Source organism: Diorhabda carinulata, chromosome 5 (genome assembly GCF_026250575.1).
Source record: "Diorhabda carinulata isolate Delta chromosome 5, icDioCari1.1, whole genome shotgun sequence".
In the NCBI taxonomy this organism is placed as follows: domain Eukaryota; kingdom Metazoa; phylum Arthropoda; class Insecta; order Coleoptera; family Chrysomelidae; genus Diorhabda; species Diorhabda carinulata.
Genome location: NC_079464.1, coordinates 13,041,670 through 13,063,209, shown reverse-complemented (window position 1 = coordinate 13,063,209; position 21,540 = coordinate 13,041,670). Strand labels below are relative to the sequence as shown.

Here is a 21,540-nt window from a genome sequence, read left to right as displayed (position 1 = left end):
CATCTAATATTTGAATTGCACACCTAAATGGCCCAATATTTGGGCCAGCCAATTTTATGGAGGTCGGATAAATAGCCCAATATTTGGACCAGCCACTTTTATGGAGGTCCGAAAAATAGCCCCATATTTGGGCCAGCCAATTTTATGGAGGTCGGATAAATAGCCCCATATTTGGGCCAGCCAATTTTATGGAGGTCCGATAAATACCCCAATATTTGGACCAGCCACTTTTATGGAGGTCCGAAAAATAGCCCCATATTTGGGCCAGCCAATTTTATTGAGGTACCATAAATAGCCCAATATTTGGACCAGCCAATTTTATTGAGGTCCCATAAATAGCCCAATATTTGGACCAGCCACTTTTATGGAGGTCCGATAAATAGCCCCATATTTGGGCCAGCCAATTTTATGGAGGTCCCATAAATAGCCCAATATTTGGACCAGCCACTTTTATGGAGGTCCGATAAATAGCCCCTTATTTGCGCTAGCCAATTTTATGCGACTATTATTTATTCACTCGATTGAAAGAGGCAGTTCGAAAGCAATAGGAGATGAAATTTTTGGTGCGCGAATGGTTACGTGACAAGCCGAGAGATATCTACGAAAAAAGCATCTAAAAGCATCCTGAGGGGTGGCAAAAATATGGAGAGTGTAGAAAACCTGTGAAAGATTTCTTCTCTATAACTTGATAATGAAATTTATTATACCAAGATTTAAGGTTTATAATCGAACAATTCTGCTACATTATGACGTGAGGATTTTTTATCGACATCGCTCTGTATAAGTAAACCGCGATTTTTTCAATGACTTCACCCCTGTCTGTTCTAATGTGCTATCATTATATTCTTCTCTATTGGGTAATCAATAAATTCAATTTATTATTTATTAAATGTGAAATCGACTCGAAAACCTTCAGTTAACTTTCATCGTCCGTTGATTCTAGATTCCGTTAAATATAAACTTAATTTATTTTCCTTTTGTGTGTGTTGAGATTTTATTAGAACAATTAGTAATGCGTCCGTTGTATAATGGGACATACTGCAAGTGTTGTTCAAAGAATTTGTTGTGGTAATTTAGATAATATTGAAAAAGATTATAATTCAAGGTGAGTAACATTGGAAAATTCCATCATTGTTCTCATACACTGCAATAAATTCAATTTTAGCGTGAATAAAAAACCTGAAATAGACTCATTTTCATTCTTAAATTGACAATTTACTGTATGAAAATACCTCCGATGAATTAAAAGCGTTCCCTCGAAAATTTTAAATAAGAAAGGGGGTCGTGTGAGATCTTATTGTAAAGCGATTTTAGTCCTTTGTTCAGTAATATAAAGTTTTTCTAAATTGAAGATTTACGCCCAAAGTTCTCCAATTTTTAAAAAAATATTTTATATTTTTATATTTTATATAAAGTTATACAACCTTGTATTATTGAATAACTCTGTATATTTTGTTGACATTGATTTGTCGACTGTGAGATAGTTCACTGAGAAGTCGAATTATATTTTAATACAAAAAAATTGCTTTCAAAACTACACATTTATTAATCACGTGGGCTAATTAATTTTAATTAAGTTTAGAATCACGTTGAGAAACATCGAATGATGTAGTTATATCATCAAACGTTTACTGTTTATCAAATTCGACTAGGTCAACTTTGTTTATATTGAATTTCGTGTAATTATATTATAACACTAAATGACCTTGGTTTCACCCAGTTGTACGGGGTACTTTCAATGATATGTGCAAGTTTTTGTAAAAATCTGAACGAAATCTTTCCACTGTATAATAATCCACAGCTGATAGTCAATTATCATAAATCCAAAGCTTAGGTTTGTTGCAAATAATCGCAATTGATTGATAGTTTTATTTTTTAAACAAGGTGAACCAAATAATCGGTGTAGGATTCAAATGATCAGTTCTTTTGTTCATAACCCTGACCGATGTTGTCCATTTGCCATTATTTCTACTGTCTTCTCTTAGTCTTCGCTCGCTTATTGATGGTTTTATTCCTTCCATCCATGTTTTCCTTGGTCTATTTTTTTTTTCGGTTCTCCGGTGGTATCCATCTCATTACTTGCTTTGGTAGTGTTGCTTTTGTCATTATGTGAACATAACAGTTGCTTTTTGACAGGAACGGAAGAGGGAATTAAAAAATCGCACTTTTGTGGTTATATTCCAGATGCAAACCCCCAAAAAGTCGCTTAAAAACATGAAGAAGTGATCAGATTCGTACTAATGACTCGTAGTATATCTATATGCTTTCGTGGTTGCTGAATCCGAATATGAAGTTTGTTTCAACTTAAATTTGGGAGAATCTTGTTATAGTCTATTTCTTTCATAAAGGTATAGAGTAATAAAATGTGGGAAAAGAATATTATGATTTTTCATAATTTAATTTCTCTATAATGTATTTTTTGTATAATTTTCAATAAAAAATAAGTGTACCTTATACTATGTACATAATGCCTAATTTTTATTCTGTTAAAATAAAATTCTTTGCTTTTTACGAGTTTCCTACTGGCACGCCTTTGACACTCTATTTTCAGTGCTTGTAAATGGATAACAATAGGCTAAACCCATATATTGACCCCAAACCGGGTGGTAATACCTGCACTTGATAAAAAGAAAGAATTTTACAATGAAATCAATGCCAAACTATGAAAGTGGCTTAAATATTCGTTGGGTCACTCTGTGGTCCCTTTGCATACCTAATGAGGTTTTATTACTCTATACCTCTCTGAAATAAACCATAGGATCGAATTTTCAGAAAAATTTTCAAACATTGAGTCATCATTTTTTGCGTTCAATTCGCGACAAGTCAGCGAAAAATAAATATTTCTTTATGAAAATTCAATACCATATTTTTCAACTATTTGGTAAAGTATCAATAGCTGTCCGAAATTTCCGAGCGGAAAATTTTGGAAATTGTTATTCATGGTATTATGACTGATCTTAAAATTCGATTCTGATAAGGTTCCCTGAAATTAAATTGGAAATAAATTTCATATTCGGATTCAGCGACCTCGAAAACATGCAGAATCGACTATTTTTAGTCATTAGTACGAATCTGGTCACTTCTCCGTGTTTCTAAGCGTCATTTTGGGGTTTTGCCGCTCGCCTATAACCAAAAAAGTGTAATTTTTTCAATTCCCTCTTCCCGTCAACAAGTGAATCGTGTAAAAACTTGAATAAGCTCTTTTAGTTTGTGTCCAACAACTAACAATAACCACTTCGTGATATAATAAGAAAAAACTGAATATTTTGCTGAAATAAATCATCTCTCAAACCAACGCTTATCTTCATAAATACTATGATAATTTAGTACCATCAATTTAAATGGCGAAAAAGTTATTTATTGAATGTTGTTGTACAAGATGCTATTGACATTGCTGAGGTTTCTACTCGCGAAACGATAGATATGACGTTGTCCAATATGGCATTGAAAATGAAAAAAATTGTGCTTTAGGCCGTGAACACACGGTCCGGAATAAATTTGCTGTGCTGAATACACGACCCAGATAAATTTTTATTGAATAATACGTCAGTCTTGCAAATATGGAATTGAATTTTCGCTTACTTATCGCGAGTTGAATGCAAAAAATGTTTCAATCAATTTTTTTTTTAAATTCGATTCTACCAAGGTTCCCCTAAATTAAATCTAAAACAAACACCATATTCGGATTCAGCGTTAATTTAATTAATAAAGTCCAAAGATAATACTCTAATTAGAATGCCGCAATGGCCATTGTTTTTAATTAGATTCGATGTATCCAATTAAGTAGAAAATAGTCTATTAACGAATTTTATAGTTCACTTTTATGTGACATTCATCATAATTGCATGGCACTAAATTAATTGATTGTCAACGGAAAATTGTTGATTACCATCATTCAACTTTCGCGAAATTGTTTATTTAAAAATAAAAGTTTTCAAAATTAATTTAATCGGAAAACAAAAAAAAATATGAGATGACGCTATGCAAACACCTTGAATCGTTCATTCATTTATTAATGTAATAATCAGAACTGGAATACGTAAGCAACAATATTCATATGCGTCAAATCAAAATTTCTCTCGACTCAGTAGAAATAATATGACTAACATTCCAAAGGTGGGTCTTTTAGCAATTGGTAATTAACAAAGATATTCGAATTTTTTAATTCTATGTTATATCATATCATTTAGATGTACTGGGTGAATAAGTTACAAAATCCAAAATAAATATTAGCCATGCTAATTACTAGATAGAATTATATATTTAACTTTCGAAAATTTATTTTTAAAAACACAAAAACACAAATTACGAATAAATGAACTCTATTAATTTCAATTAACAAGATTCATTGAATGAACTAGATTCATTAAAATTGTTTACAATCTATTTTTGTTTTACTTGAGAGTTCATCCGATTATGAACTGTCTTCACCAGTATTTATTATCACTTGTTCAATACCTATATTTAACAAATTACGATCACAAGAAAACTAATCTTCAATTTCTATTTTTTTTTCGGTATTTCTACACAAGTACCCAAACACATGCACTACAATCTTCCAATGTCTCTTGCCATATACTCAAGACCTTTTCATAACCCTATCCGTCTCTGCCAATAAATTCACTATTAAGTCTGTCAGTGGGCCTTGATGAGTTTTGTTTTCGGTTAATCCTACCAATTTGTAATTGTTCAGATCTTTCTGTCATATTTCTTTCTACGAAGTAAAATGTTGCTTTTCTGAATGAAGTAACTCATTTATCACATAAAAAAAATTATTAAACTTGATTTCAATACGAATGTTGAATTATTAAAAACCTAATATCCGTGTACAAGCTGAATTAAATACTAAATCTTATCGTATACAATGAATAATTATAAAATGTATATTTACGGTTGTTCAGAGTCAAATCAATAAATAAAAGTAATTTGAGACAATGGAGATTCAAATGTCTAGTCATAAATTGGTTACACTTGGAATCACTAACTAGGAGGTTGATTCCCATTAGGATTGGTCAGCGTACAAATTGCCTCAAGTACTAAATCTTATCGTATACAATAAAAACTGTAAATAATTATAAAACCAGTAGACAAGTGACATTTATAAAGTGACGTTTAAAGTCACATTAATATAGTATAAAAATTAATTAATTTGAGACAATAGGTTAATAGAGATTCAAATGTCTAGTAATAAATTAGTTACACTTGGAATCTATTAACTATGAGGTTGATTCCCATTAAAACTAGTCAGTGTACATACTGTCTTAAGTACTAAATCTTATCGTATACAATAAAAATTGTAAATATTTATAAAACCAGTATACAAAGTAGACAACGATGAGTTTATTATCAGTATTTTCTCTCAATCCACTTTGCTAATTATTGGTAATCTGACAACGATGATTAAACACTACGAATTCTTCAAATGAACCAGCGTGGACAATAATAAACGTTTACCATCGTAACATCCTTTTTTACGTATGCTTCTAACATCATTGTCCTGTCAAGAACTAGATTAGTTTCCTTCGACATATATCCACGGTACACATACACCGCAAGCACGCGCGATCATTCTTCTGCGACTGGTTTTCCTGATTTTTTCTTCAAACATATGCTGATGTACCATTCAGAATTGACCGTTCTTTGTTGCTCTAAAGGAAAGATAGCCATATGTCTAGTTATTTCGAAACAAACAGACGACCACTTGCTGCTTAGTGCGTGATTAACTTTAGTTAGATTTGGTTCGTTTTGGAAGACCCATACAGTCGATTTTTGTTCAGTTCCGGGTTCATGTGTCGTCGCCTGTCACGATCTTATAGACGTCTTTCGAAGCACCGCTCCAATGGACACGAGCTTTTTTTGAGCCATTGTTTAATTATGTGTTATCCAACGCGAACAAATCCCTTGTGAGTGGAACTAATGCCGAAAGTGTGCCTCAATCTCATGGTATGTCACGTGACTATCTTGCAATATCAGTTCACGTACAGCATCGACGTCTTCTGGCACCATAGCCGATTTTGGACGACCTTCATGAAATTTATCTTATTACGACCACGATCGAATTCTGAAAAACAACCAAACACGGTGGTTCGAGATAGTGCTTAATCACCAAAAGTCAAAGCGTGTTTATCTGTACACTGTTTTTGGTTTATGTACGTTCTCATTACGTTCATCATTAAAATGTCAAACTTCATGATAGCAATGTCAGATTTGAGATATTCACATCAGTGTTGCCATATCTCAAAACTTAAGTAGCAACTCTCGTATGTACATTAGTTGGGCTCCATATAGACATTTAACGTGCTTAAGAGCCCGGTCCTACCTCATGACTAGAGCAAAACTTCTAACAGTAAATTTTAATTTCTGTTTAAAATGTAGTTATTTCGAATTAATAATTTGAAAGTGGCATGATTGCCAAATCGTAATTTTAAGTGACCCTTATAGTAATTCAAAAAAAAACGATGATTCTTATATCTCACGATTATTGTTAAGATAAAAAGTTTCCGTTGTGTATCCGCGTGAATACTTATATCGCTATTTCTGTCTCCCAACTATTTAAAACACTCAGAACATTTATCATAATAAACAATCAGTATCCATTCATTCAAGGTTAATTCGATATTCATCTACAGCAAATATGTTTAGAAAAAATTACCTATAAACAAAAACTGCACATTTACATATTAGGAAAATAAAACTAGTTTACAAAATTGAACATTATTATAATAGAATTCGTTTACAGAGTACTTTCCATTAAATGTGCCCTCAAATTATTTCGAAATGCGGGTAAAGATGATATCGATTTGATTTCAAATGGCAAGTGATTGTGCATTTTTTGCATTATAAAATATTAAGCCGATTACTGAACGTGGAGTAGGTGGTTTAAGGTCGTGCTCCTCGTTCCTAAGTGGATAGCCGTGCAACGATTCTTGAAAAACTCGAGTTTATAGCTGAACCATTAATCCCACTCCTTTTAAAAAGTCTAGAATGTGGTATGGCTTCAATTACTAATGATCTTCGTCTTCTATTTCAAACGCAGTGTAGTGCTCTGGAGTTCCTTAGTGTGCAACAAAATCTAGCGTCTTCAGGTGTTTGTTGGGGCGATAGAACTCCTTGATACATTCAGCAGATTTACTCTGGTTATAGTTTCCCAGAAGATTATTTGCTTGTCTCAGACCCTGTAGTTTTTCTAGTGCTTTTTTCATTGTTCTGTAGCTGATATTACAAAACGATTGGGGCGAGCTTATCAGCTATTTTATTTCCCTTCTCTCCGGTGTGTCTTTGAATCCATTGTAGAGTAATTTTCTTACCAAGCTCGTTTAATTTTTCTAGGTAATCCCAAATGAGTTTTGATTTTATGATATTTGGGCTTAGAGCTCTAATAGCTGCTTGACTATCAGACAGGATGATGATATCCTATCCCGTTATTTGTATTTTTTGTAATCTTAGCTACCGAATGCATTAAAATGTTTCGAAATTTCCAGCTTTCAAACGAAGTAGTTTTGAAAAAAGTACTGGATAAAAATTTTGTCGAATTCATCAAATAGAAGCTGTATGTAAAATTTTATTAATCATTAAGTAGTAAGGGTTCTGTATTAATACATCCGGATAACAAAATGATATCAACATGTGGTTTTATTTATTTTTAATTTTAATATACTTTAAGCTTCTGTGAGCGCCGTTTTTTTCAACCTCCAATCGCTCCGTGTAGATGCTACGCGGACAGAAGGAGCAGACATGCACTGTAGCTGCCATTTAGGCGTTAGTCGGCGTTGTGCTACAGCCATGTAAACATGTCCGCCTTTATTGATGCTCCCGCCAAGTGTGAATTGCGAAGTGTGATTCGTTTTCTACAGGCCTTAGTGCTGCAGAAATCCATGGGAGAATGAGTCGTTTTGTATGGGGAAAATATCATGAGTTAAGTGTTGTGCGAGAATGGTGTCGAAAGTTTAAAGATGGCCGTAATGATGAAAGGGTCCAAGGACGTAAATCTGTCGTTTTAGATGACCTGGTTCAACGAATTGACAGGAAGGGTTAAAAAAACGTAGATATAACATTACTACTACTTGAATTCATTGGGGGCAACTTTCTTTGAGGAGGGTATCGAAAAGCTTGTCTACAGATATGACAAATGTCTTAATCTCCTTGGTGATTATGTCGAAAAATAACCATGTACCAATCTTTTGGTAATAAAATTATTGGTTTATATGAACTTGTCTTTTATTAATAGCCTAACGGAGGTTGAAAAAAAACGAACCTCATATTTAAGTATGTGAAAAATCACATTATATAAAATATATAAAGCAACGCCCTCTAGCATTTACGTTGCTAATTAAATTGCTTAGAATTTATATATTTTATTTTGCTGGGAAACAGCTTTTCTTAACAACATCAAGTTTTTGAAAATCGTCGTAAGCAGAACCGGACTTACGTGCATTTTTTCATAACAAAGTTCCCACTCACCCTCACCTCTTATTTCACCTTGTGAAATGAACAATGTACAACATTTATTGAAGGATTCGATGATCGTATATTAAGTGCCACTTAACTAGGGAAAATTTAAAATTTTTTTCTTCTTAATTCTTTATTTTCAAATACGCCCTTTCTCGGTGGACCTAAAATTCTGAAAATAATTTCCACGTGTTTCTCGCAGTCACTTTTGTTATAATTTTTATTTTTCCGAAGCTGTAAAATAACCTGTTCCTAAAGGATATGGCCGACGGCCGTTATTAGTTGCCCACCCGGTACAAATTGTCAAAAATAATTGTCGTATAATCACTACGATATACACAGTTATCATGACACATCCTGTATGTACTGAGATTCTAATATATTGAATATACGAAAAAAAAAATCATGGACAGCAACATAGTCAATAGTTGCAAACTTAAAGAAAGCTGATAATGAATTTGATATATGATGAACGAAAAAAAAAATGTAATTATTTCAGTTACATAATACAACTGCAATTCATTTAAAAAATGTTTCATAAATAAATTTCTAGTAGTTCTAGTATAGTGATCGATATATACCGTCGACCTTCAAACCGACAAAAAGATTCGACCTAATAAAAAATACTTTCACCTATTCCAAACCATTAAACCATTAAACCATTAATATTTTGTAAACGGTGACGTGGTTTCGACGCCTGGCGTCCCTGGTGTAGTTTACGTCGCCGTCAGCTGGTTTTTCGATATAGCGCAGGTTACATAGAATCATTCGACTCGCTACGTTGCCACATCTATCGGTTTTACAGTATATCTAACAATTAAAATATCAAAATATTTTATTTCTATTATTTAACTTGTTTGGATTGAAAAACGTTATTTTTAATTTTGTATTATAAACAATATAATTTAATAACTAATCTATAATATATAAAAATATACAAGGTGTTTATAAATTAATGCGACAATATTCACGAGATTATTGCTCGTTGATATTAATATGGGTATTTCCTATAACAAAATTTTCCCAGTTCACTCTTTCCAGAGATATCACCCTTAAAACGTGGTGACTAAAATTGAATTTTTATTTTTTGTTCTAAAATTTCACTTATGCTAGAAACTTGAAATTTTCTTGAACCTCGCAAAGGACTTACTTAGGGTATTTTTCCAATATTTCCGTTTCTTTATACGGGGGTGATCGTATTATATTTTTTTTTCTTGAATTTTTTTCCCAAAACTAATAGCTGCAAAGGAAAAAATGTGCACCATAATTTATTATTCTGCCATTAAAATTGAGTAGGAAACAGTAAAGAAGTGAAATGTATTACGATTCATAATGAATTTAAAAAGTTTCCTCTTTTCCATTTAATTTATTGAAAAAAAAAATAGTTACATACAATTTCTCTAGGCTTACACATTCAAGCTACTATGGAATTTTAAAAATTCGGCGAATTTGCGCGGCATCTTTCAAATTTTTTATAAATAGCAAGCGCGCACTTTGATGTTTGTTTTGAGAACTTTTCAGTATAGCAGGTGGTTCATTTACAGTATTTCTTTTAAGTAATTTCTAGGAAAGTCTATTTATTTATTTCTTTTGTTTCTTTTTGTTCTATAACTTTGAATAAATTATTATAAGTGTTAAGTGTACCGTGTATGTGTAAATAAATTAATAACGTAAGATATAGTATTTATTAATTCACCCCACGAATAGAAAAAAAATAAATAAATACGAAAAACGTTACATTATAAATTATTTTTTCACTGTATTTATAATTACGCATGAATATTTGACTATGAACAACCTTTTTCAAAGTGGGTGTCGCGTTTACTCACAGTCATCAAAACAACAAAATGTTAATGATTCGGAGCAGTGTTTGGCCATATTTACACGTCATAAATCAGATTTTTTCCATTGATAAGTGACAATGGATGAAAAATGGATCCATAACTTCCATATAGAAACAAAGCGATCATCATTTGAGTAGACTGCAGCCGATGACCAGGTTCGAAGCGTTCAAAGGCACAACAGTCAGCTGGGAAGGTTATGGCTTCAGTGCTTTGGAACGCGCATGAAATATTATTCATCGACTATCTCCAAAATGGATAGACAATCAATAGCAAATACTACATAGAGTTGTTGGATAGTTTGAATGCGAAAATCAAAGAAAAACGGCATCATATATCGAAGAAAAAACAACTGTTTCACCAAGACAATATGCAAAATCACAAGTCGATGGCAACGATGGTTGAATTGAACGAATTACACTTAGAATTACTTCCTCACCCACCGTATAGTCCAGATCTAGCCCCCAGTGACTATTGGCTATTCGATGATCTCAAAAAACTGCTCACCGGTAAGAAATTCAGCTCAAATGAAGAAGCAATTGCTGAAACTTAAGCCTATTCTGAGACAAAAGACAAATCCTTCTACAAACACGTCATCGAGAAGTTACAGAAGCGATGTATTGCTCTTAAAGAAGATTGATTAAAACTCACTCATTTGACTCTTCATTGGTAGAATGTTGGGAGAATTTAGTTGCTTCAAATACTTAAATCTGATGTACTTAACTTAAGAATTTTTGGAAATATCCTCCGAGGAGTAAAATGTTATCGTTATGCACTACTATGTAGTATGACTCTAAAGTAATAAGTTTGGAAGTGAAAAGGACTAAAATTTACTTCTAGTAGGAGTGTGTTTAAGGCAATCAATTGTGGTCATGTGTGATTGAGCCTTCTCTTCTTTCCCGACAGTCTCTTTTTGTGTTTAACGTGGATTTATCATTATTCATTGGATACATCTATTGAATGTGTAGTTCGTTATCCCTTGACATTTTCTCTGACAGAGAATTCCGAGTTCGATTTGGTTTTTCTAAAGAGTCTGTATTGTATATCCTCGATATGATAAAATAAATTTACTTGAAAGTAGACTACATAAATGTTGTAGGTCTAAACTATGTAATAGTGCTAGAAGAGCTAGCTAAATAAAAACAGCTGGAAACGACTCCCAAGATAAGAGCCTGAAAGTTGTAAGTAAAACTCTAGTACATCATCAAATGGCTACTCTGCCAGTATGAAACGTTTGCGTAAAACTTGCGAGAAAACTCCAAACGGTTTCCACGTAAAAATCGTTAAGAAATTTTCCGATTTTTCGGGGGGGTTTTCCGATACTTTTTAATCGCCTCTGTCAAGGGTTTTTTGTTTTTACTTACAACTTTCAGGCTCTTATCTTGGGAACCGTTTCGACCGTTTTTATGTAGCTAGCTCTTGGACTATAAGGTCGTCTAAAATACTTGATAATGAACCTTAAGGTCAAGACCTAATCTTAAACCGTTACATTGTATTTCTCTGAACTGGCATCAGTTTAGGTGAAGGTATTTTGTTGCTTTTTTTCTAAAGTATGCCTAAATCGTGTGGGTAACTATAAAGAAATGGGTCCTTGCCTATTAACTCAAGAAACCACAAAACCTTTTTCTCTTAAAAATCCTTTGTCGTATATAAAAATTAACCGTCGTTATGGTTAGGGCAATTTACGATGAAAAATTGCATGTAATTCAACTGAAAAATTATCAGTTGGTTCAAACAGTAGATTAATTATTTCACTTATTATTTGTTGTAGGAAAAACTGTTTAGATCTTCGTGTTCAGCGTAAAAAGTCTTCCACACTTCCACACTGAAATGATACAATCACAAGGTTTTGATACTTAACACAAACCACGGCTTTCAGATTATGAATGATAATTGAGATTAAAACTAAAAGAATGTTCAAAAATACGAGAGTAGTTTCAACTAAAGAGGTATTCTCCAAACAAATCTCTTTTAGCTGCAACTAAAGAAGTTTTACTTCCTTATGTAGTATATTTTCCTGATTTCTACCCAGCGTTGAGAATCTCGTGGCTCGGTAGATATTTTGAGAGAATAGGTATTTGTGAACCTCCCCTTCTTCACTGGCTAAAAGATAGTAGGTGGACCCCCTGTCTGAAATCAAACAGATTAGAATAGTTTTAGGAAAACTGTTTCAGCTCTTTCAATATCAATTGCAGAAGACAGTTATGCGAGGATTAATCAATATTTCATAAATAAGCACGGCACTTATACCAAATTAACATCTAACAAACCGTCAGTCCACGTGGACTCTTCATCTCCACTGTTTACCAACGAAAATGTGAATGCGAAAATGAAAATTAACTAGACTAAATAAATAAATCCATTTATCGAGTAATCACGAAAAACATGTAAAGAAAAACTGAAATCAGTTGACGAATTATTATTATTAGTGTATATATGATTGAATTGTTTATGCGCTACAATTTTGGCATAAAATTTCATATTAATATTTTATCGTTTTTATTCATTCCGTATGTTTACCGGATACGCCAAAGTCAAAGTTAATTTGATAAAGTATACAAAAGTCCTTCCATGGATTCGATATTCATTCATTACATAAATAGTCAATGCCAAATATTGACAAGTGTCAATACCTACAGGTTATATTGGATTAAATTTCAAATTTTTCCTTATTTTTCTTGCCAATTCTCAATATATTGAGGTCAGAGAAACATAGAGTTCAAGAAGGTAACTATGAATTGAAGAAATAGAAAAATATTCAACTGGTATTTATTTCATTATATGAATGTTAATTAACAATATAAGAGATGGGCTTTAGTGAAACTACTAGGGTCTGTGTAGGAGAATTTTTCAGAAAAAAATACGAAAATCATGCGTTAATAGGATTTAGAGGTAAACTACAATTTGTTTATAAATATTAATAATTTTTAGTAAAATATCATAATTTTGAATAGATAGATGGGAAATTTATTAACCTAAATTTATAACCTAACCAAAACATCCAATACTTCGTACATTTAAATATTATGATCGTCCTAATTGTAATAAACTTGTGTGCATATAAATCGCCCCATTTTAAACTTTATTTTTTTTGTAATCATTCATTAAATCAAAAAAAGAAATATGCTGTTTGGAAGACAATTTAATTTGCTTTAATGTGATCATCAGTTTATCAACAAGGCTTATTATTTAAATACGTAGCAACCGATAAATAAATATAACGTGTTTATGTGGTGAAAATAACATACTACACCACAAAAGCCGCCGAAGTTATTGCTTTAATCGAATAAAAACTTGGCCGGCTTAATAATCAGATATGACCCACGCAGCGATTTGAAAATGTACCAGTACGAGACTGGATCCTTTTACAGGCGACATGGAACAAGCAGAAGGTGATTTACAACCATTCGTGATGACCGCTTTATTATGTCAACAACATTAAGAAATCGTCACCGTCCAAGTGCACCCTAATGAGCGAGAAGTGACTATTAGTCAATGGACAGTAAGATGAAGACTGCAGGAAAATAAACTGATCCCTGATACCCAACGCACTATTCGTTTTTTACCCCACCCGTCTAGGACGCCCTCTAGGCCCGCAGTTTCGTTATTTAATAACCGAACCTCGTATACTACTGGAACATATTCGTACTGTAAACAAAAACACTGTTCAAGTAGCTGAACAACTTCGAAAATAAATATTAAATACCAAAGTATTTATTAGGCTGATTCATTTCTTTTTTCGGTGCTTAAGCAAAATATTAACCTACATATAGAGAAAAAATCTCATCAAGTTTGAGCTCTTAATATCAATTTTAAGTACTTACAATTTAAAGATAAAATTCAACAATTCAAAATGCATGTAACAAATTTTTTTTTTCAAAGTTCTGATATTTAATTTTTACAATAACGCAAATCAGTTTGATGGACCTTTTATGCCCTTAGAAATCGCCTTAGAATTTTTTTGCTTAACCCGCACTGGTTCACCAATAGGAGTCGTTGAAGCAGAGTTTTTGAAAAAAAATTTCCTCCTATTGGTGAACCAGTACGAGTTACACAAAAAGAAACTCTAAGAGCATAGAGAGAAAAGAAACTAAAGCGATTTCTAAGAGCATAGAGAGAAATGCTTTATTGTGAAAAAATTGTTACAATTTTTAGACAAAAGCTAATAAATAAAGATACAAATAAAATAAAATTTCAATATCCCATAATGAGTAATAAAATTATAAGTAATGGTAATAGGTACTAATTAATATATAAGTAGATTCAATGATTTCTGCTTGAATTCCAGCTATTAGATCTTCTTCAGATTCGATGTTTATTTCGTACACTGAGGACTTCATATAGCCCCATATAAAAAAATCGATAAGATTTAAGTCAGGTGATCTTGGAGGCCAATAATTGGGTCCACCCCGACCAATTCCCTACAACGTCTGCTTAAGTAATTAATATACAAGGGTACATTCTCCAACAATTTATCCAACATTTCTTCCAGAAAGCGCTGATAAATTGCTCCATTTAATTTATTTGGTAAAATGTAAGCAATCTCCAACCATACCCAACCACACATTAACCGAATATTTATGCTGAAATCCTCTTCGTCCCAAACGTGACTATTTCTAGAGTTGAAAATTCCTTCTCTAGTAAATCTAACCTTGTTGATATCCAATACATATTTTGGAAAATTTCGATTTTCAAGACATTTTTGTAAATACAAGTTCAAAAATATTTAACATTTCCTCTTTCAGATGCACAGTCATTGTTGTACGTTGCTTTCCAGCATCATTTGTTTCAATTAACAAGTTTCCGGTTTCTTTCAGCTTTCTTTCAATATTTGCAAATGTAGAATGATGTGGAATTCGACGATTGCGAAATCTCTGTTTGTTTAAACGAGCTGCCATTCTACCACTTTTTCGAGCTTCTCCGTAAATCATTAACATATCGGTCAACTCTTCAAATAAAAAATTCATTTTATAACAGCAAAATTCATGAAAAAACTTATTCAAAATTCTATGATTTAATCTAGAAAGATCGTGTCAAATACATGGAGTGTAATTATCAAAAATCGGACATGTGTCTACTAAATTGTAATTTTATGAAAAGTTATTTATTTTTTACTTAAAAATAATCAGGCAATTTGAAACAAAATAAAAAAAAAATTGCTCCAGTGGCTTAGAAAATAGAGGGGTAAAGGTGACAATTACCACTGACAGCGCGCCACTGGTTAAATTTTTCCAAAGTTTGTTTATGTCAAAATATCAGTCACCAAATTTGAAAAAATGCGTTCGTGATTTATGGCAAATTTTGTATTTAAAATCAAAATAAATTATTTATTGAGATCTCTCTGTGATAGAGCGTTGTCGATCGAATATACAAACACCCTGTATAAGAAAGGGGAAAATATAAAATATGTAATAAAAATAATGGAAAATAATTAAACCCATTGTACTTTTTTATTATACGTGAATTATTCGTTGTAGTAATAATAAATTGATTATAGATAGTAATTGTTTTGAATCAAATCTGATACGCTGAAATAAATATTTTTTCTGATAACAATATCATTTCGTACATGTACTATCTCGAATGGAATCGATTCAAATGTAAAAATAAATATGGCAACGCTGTTTAGGAACTAACATAAAACCGTGAATTCCTATAACTAATACCAGAATAGTCAGTATCGTTGTTGCGGTAGATCGTTGACTTTGATAATTGTTTCAGTTCGCAATTAGTGTCTGCCAATAATAAAAGGATCATCAGTACAATGGAAAGAGACCGAATTGGAGCTTGGGGCAATGGAGATCATTTGGCACCTGGAAAAGTTTCTGGACTGGAAAGGTTAAGACTACCAGCTTTGAATAAGGTAAAATCGTTAACGTTAATTTCGGTTTTATATTAAAAAAAAAGTAAATAAATCAAGATATTGATAAAATTATGTATAAATTTAAATATTGTGTGATGTAATTTTGATCATTGTGTTGTTATAACTATTATTTTTGCTATATACAATGTGAATCATTTATATAGGTAACTTAAAAAGAACTTCCCGAATCAATGGATAACTCATAAATTCTGTTCAAGTTTATAATAATTCTTATAATAAATAAGCAGTAAACAGAAAAAATTCAACGTAAAATAAATATTTTATAAATTGCATTTACTGTTATACGCAATTTAGTAAATAACAACATCATACATTTAAATCTTACGTGCCACGGAAATCATGACACTGTTTGAAAATTATGATAAATTTTTTACTGAAATTCTCATAAAATTTGTCAAGGTCTGTTAAGGGGGGTAACTTATAAAAAAATAAATTCTGACAACCTCAAAAATTTCCGTTTTTATGCAGTGAAATTCTCGGAATTTAATTATTTTAAAAAATAATGAGGTGTCCCTCCAACTTGAGTATCAAGACAGCGTGCCACCCCCTAGAATATATTTCTCTTTTTTTAAAATATCTAAAAACAAATTACATTGATAATTGCCTCTTTGTTTGCCGATATCCGGGGTAAAACAGGAAAAACATCATCACGTATGAAGCCCGGAATGATTTAATAGTAATAAATGGCTTTTCTTCGTTTTACCCCATAAACCAACGAGCTACGAGTTTAGAAAACTGTTTATTTCTTACAAAACTGTCTATTCCTTAGAACACTGTATTTTGCATAAAAAATGGTCATTTGTAGTTTGAGACAGTCCTAAAAAAATGTAATTTTGCCAAATTATAAAACTTATCTTTTTTTTTTTTAAACCGACTTATCGCACTTCCACAGCAAATAGTTTTGCTGGGAAACTTTCACCTCCACTGCGTTGCGGTGGGGCTCGGACGGATTGTATGTCCTCTGTTAGTCGCTTTTATCTGAACTCCGCTCATTAATCATTATAGCACCATTAACAAATATTTCTTCATAGTGATGAGCTGCCTTTCTTGTGATTCCTTCTTTTCTGTTTTGCTCCCTACGTCTCCCTTCCCCTGCTGCATGCAGGGATGAGGAGTTCGGGTCTATCTATTATCTTCTAATGTTGCTGTGTGTTTGGACCTCTTTGTCTACTGCCCTGTTCCTTTCTTTTTAGAATTTTTTCCACCATACTCTCAACAGCTTTCCATTTAAAATCTGCTTCCATCATGATCTGCACTATATTTTCTGGTCGTAACTCAGCTCTTACTGTTATTTCAGACAAGTTTCTAATATCCGCCCACGCAGGACATCTGAAAATTGTGTGCTCTGCATTATCTATCTCCGAGCTACAGTATAGGCAGAGGTCATTTTCAGCTTTACCTATTCTCCTAACATAACTTTGGAAGGAGCCATGGGCTGTCACTGTTTGGGTCAAATAGTATCCAATTTCACCACAGGATCTCTCATACCACGGCATAATATCTGGTAGCAGTTTGTGAAGCCACACGTCCTTGTCGCTGGCGTTCCATCTATTTTGCCATTTCTGTACCGTTTCTTTTCGAAGAGCCTTTTTCTCACCTGCTGTCATTCCTATCGCTCTCGATCTCTCTTCAACTAGAAGATCTATAGGTATTATTCGTGCAAGTACTCTTGCAGCCTCGGTTGAGATAGTACGATAGCCCCTGCATATTCTCAGCGCTACTCTTCTTTGTACTCGGCTGGCTACGGTGTTATATTTGTTAATCTCTAGAACACTTCCCCAGATTGGAGCTGCGTATAAAATTATAGATTCCGCCACGCACCCCAGAATCCTCCTTTTTGCTTCACATGGGCCTCCCATATTAGGCATTAGACGACTGAGAGCAGAAACTGTAACGTTCGCCTTGTTACTTACATATCTGAGGTGTTCAGTGAACTTGAGCCTTCTGTCTATGATTACACCTAGGTATTTCACATGGTTCTTTGGGTGAATGGCGAGACCTCCGATCTTAAGTTCTATTGGGCCATGACGTTTCTTCCCAACTATCATCACAGCTTCTGTTTTCTCGGGAGCTATCTTAAGTCCAACTGACCTCATCCAAGCTTCTATTTCTTCCAGAGCATCATTACACCTTTCCATTAGAACTTGTTCTGTTTTGGCTTTATAAAACTTATCTTAGAAGGCTGTATTTTACAAAAATCCAAACCATCATTTGCATCATGGCATTTTTCTGTAGAGACTGTCATAAAGACATGGGATGGCTTAGAAAACTGTCTATACCTTAGAAGACTGTCTTTTACAATAGAAAATTGTCATTTGTAGTTTGAGACTGTCCTAAAAAAATGACGTTTTACCAAATTATAAAACTTATCTTAGAAGACTGTCTTTTACAAAATCCAAACCAAACGATGGCTTGTCAAACTATTATATGCATTAGGAGACTGTCTTTCATAAAAACATCAATTGTCGTTAGATGGTGTCTGTCTTAAAAAGAAGCTGTCATTTGTTATTAAAGACTGTCTTCTATAAAAACAAGTTGCGAAAGTTGGACCATGGTCACGGACACAGAGAAGAAAATTGATGCGTTCGAAATGTACGCCTACAGGTGAATGCTGCGGATATCTTAGACGGAACATAAGACAAACATAGAGGTGCTTCAGCAAATGGTTAAACATACATAAACGTACGGTCGGCCGTAGACAAAATTCATGGCTGAAAGACTTGCGCAAATGGCTCGGACAGAAATTTTCAGAGCTACGGTTTATCGTACGAACCATTTGGATCCGTAGGGAGACGGTGTCGTAAGAAGAGGTTATCTTGATACCCTATTAACGGCATAAAAGCGAGTTGGAAATGATAGTGAAAAGTTTTGTTTTTATATTATTTACGAATAGTTGATCTGGGTATAGGATTAAAAGGGCTGTTTCTCAAAGTTCCACTCCTTGGGTTTTTGATTTGCGTCTGTTACCGATCGTAAGAAAAATTTTTGGATTTTCATTTGATATTTGATAACCCGATCAACAGAGTTCGGGCTCTCGGTGTTTATTATTTGAAAACTCGCCCATGTACATGGTATGTAGACCAGTGCTACCTGCATTTCCCAGTTTAAAATATGTAGACCGTCGCTTAGTGCTGCAGAGATCAGTAGTTAGTTAGTTCCCACACGAATATACAGTGTGATTCAATAATTATTGTCATTTGCAATTTAACACAAACAAATCAAAGAGGTTAATAAGTACGCCAATGGACATTTTATTGCTGCCTTGATATGTCTCGTATGGATTTGAAAGCTAGTCATTTGTGTATATTTGCTTGATAAGATAATTTAAATTGAATGAGACATGTATCAAATGGCATTTTCTAACTATTTAAACTTGTATTTTAAAACAATCAAGTATGTTAAGTACATCGACATTTTATACGGTTGAAAAAAATCACTATGATGAATGTTTACTTGAACAGCCAACGTATGTATAAAATTTCATTTGTGAATTGTTTACAAATTTATTTTAATTTTGTTATTAAATGATATAGTTCAAAGGGTTGAGTACTTTAAATTAATCCTTGCTTTTATTAGTATATTTCATTAGTAATCTGGAAATATGGTTATTTACGTTATAAGTCCGGGAAATGATTTAATACGGTACGAGATAGATGTTTATGGACGAGGCGATGAAGGAGCCGAGTCAAGAATATCTAATCGATTATCTAACCTAATCTAACCAAAAACTATTGCTGCCATTCGTTTTTCAGGTTATTCCAAAGATGTGAAGTAAAAGTAGGACACTGATTTCTGACTTCTCCTGTCCTATTTGTCCCACAACAACTCAATAGGGTTGAAGTCGGACGACTGTTACGGCCAAACTTTCGGTACATTCTTCTTTTCCTATTCTTTAAAATACTTTTTACACAGTTTCGAGGAATGCTTGGAAACGTTGTCATGCTGGAAAACTAATTTTCTGTAGATCAAGCGCTTGCCACACGTACCAAATTTTCCTAAAACTTTTTTATAACCTTTGTTATATATATGTTATACATAGTTATATATAGTTTTACTTTCTTCACTCTTGAGGCGTTCAATTTTTATGTTCTTAAACCCACTGCAACCTCTTAATTTTATTTTGCCACCCTTCCAAAAATTTCAGCTTCTCTCAATCTCCATTGTACTGTAGAAGTATTCAAAGGCAGATGAATATCTAGATTCATTGATCTGAGTTGCTATCTCTGGGCCCGTGAGTCGTTAATAACGTTTACGGATCAATACAATACGTTTATCTTCATCGTTTGTAGTTTCTCGAGGTCGCCATGAACGTTTTCTGTCGCCAAAGCTCCAGGTGGATGCATATCTTTTCACTTTGTAGTCCACGGTATTTTCAATTCGATGGCAACGGTTACTTTTACCTAGACTAAGAAGACTTGCAATTAATTCAACCAGTTTCAACCGATAGTTTTTTGGTTCTACCCATTTTCAAACTTACAAGAACAAAAAAAATTCGATTACGAACTGGACAAAAAGTAAAAATCACATCACGTTTTAGTGACTCACTGGGATAACTGGGACTAAACTACAATCATAAACACCAAAAACATAATTCACAGTTAAAGAATAATGAACAAATCAGCCGATACTGTCAAGGGTTAATTTGTCGCAATAACAAATTCTTATTGGTTTGTAAGTCACCTAAGTTGGAATATCTAGAATCGTTGTTGATATTCATACTGAACACACTGTTTACAACAACACTCACGATTACACTGTTTGACGCACGTTTGGATAACCAACTTATCGTCTTCAGAGACTGAAGGTAAACAGTTTATCTTCAGTTCCTGAAGACGATAACTTGGTTATCGAATCGCGCGTCAAACAGTGTAATCGTGAGTGTTGGTGTAAACAGTGTGTTCAGTTGTAAGTTTCGATCTTCGCCTGACAATATGAAAGAGAAATTTTTGTATTAGTTTGAAACTTAATGATGGATTATGGGACGGACAAAAACTTTTGTGCGGGAGTGTATATTAAAACGATTCACTAATTTTTTTACGATAATATTCTCCTGTTTGAGTATCTAAAAATTGTCAGCAATTCACAAAATCAAGTCTATAAGTAATTTTATAACAGATTCTTTTCGATTATTCGAAAAAACCTGTCAAGGTAACACGCAAACCACGTAATTTCCGTTAATGTAATAGATCTATAATTACGTAAGTTTATGAATTATGCTAATATGTTGTTTTATGAAGATAAACAATAAATTAATGATAAACTGATGCGTGAACAGTTTGTAAAATCGCCTGATGCGACAACAAAAAAGGTTGAATAGATTAAGAACAACGACGGAGGCTCAAACACCATTAAAAACGAATAAAAACT

General features: G+C 33.1%; 1 protein-coding gene across 2 annotated transcripts in view; it reads left to right on the top strand.

The window, feature by feature from the left end:
- LOC130894409 (NADP-dependent malic enzyme-like) overlaps nucleotides 1–21,540 on the top strand; it is a 45,144-nt gene that overhangs the window by 6,431 nt on the left and 17,173 nt on the right. The window contains exons 1-2 of one of the 2 annotated variants that reach the window (XM_057801243.1): nucleotides 855–1,105; nucleotides 16,011–16,152. In XM_057801243.1, coding sequence (XP_057657226.1) covers nucleotides 1,029–1,105; nucleotides 16,011–16,152 — 219 coding nt within the window. In that variant the 5' untranslated portion in view covers nucleotides 855–1,028. Of the gene's footprint in view, nucleotides 1–854; nucleotides 1,106–16,010; nucleotides 16,153–21,540 lie in introns of those variants that run through there. The other variant, XM_057801242.1, reaches the window with a different exon arrangement.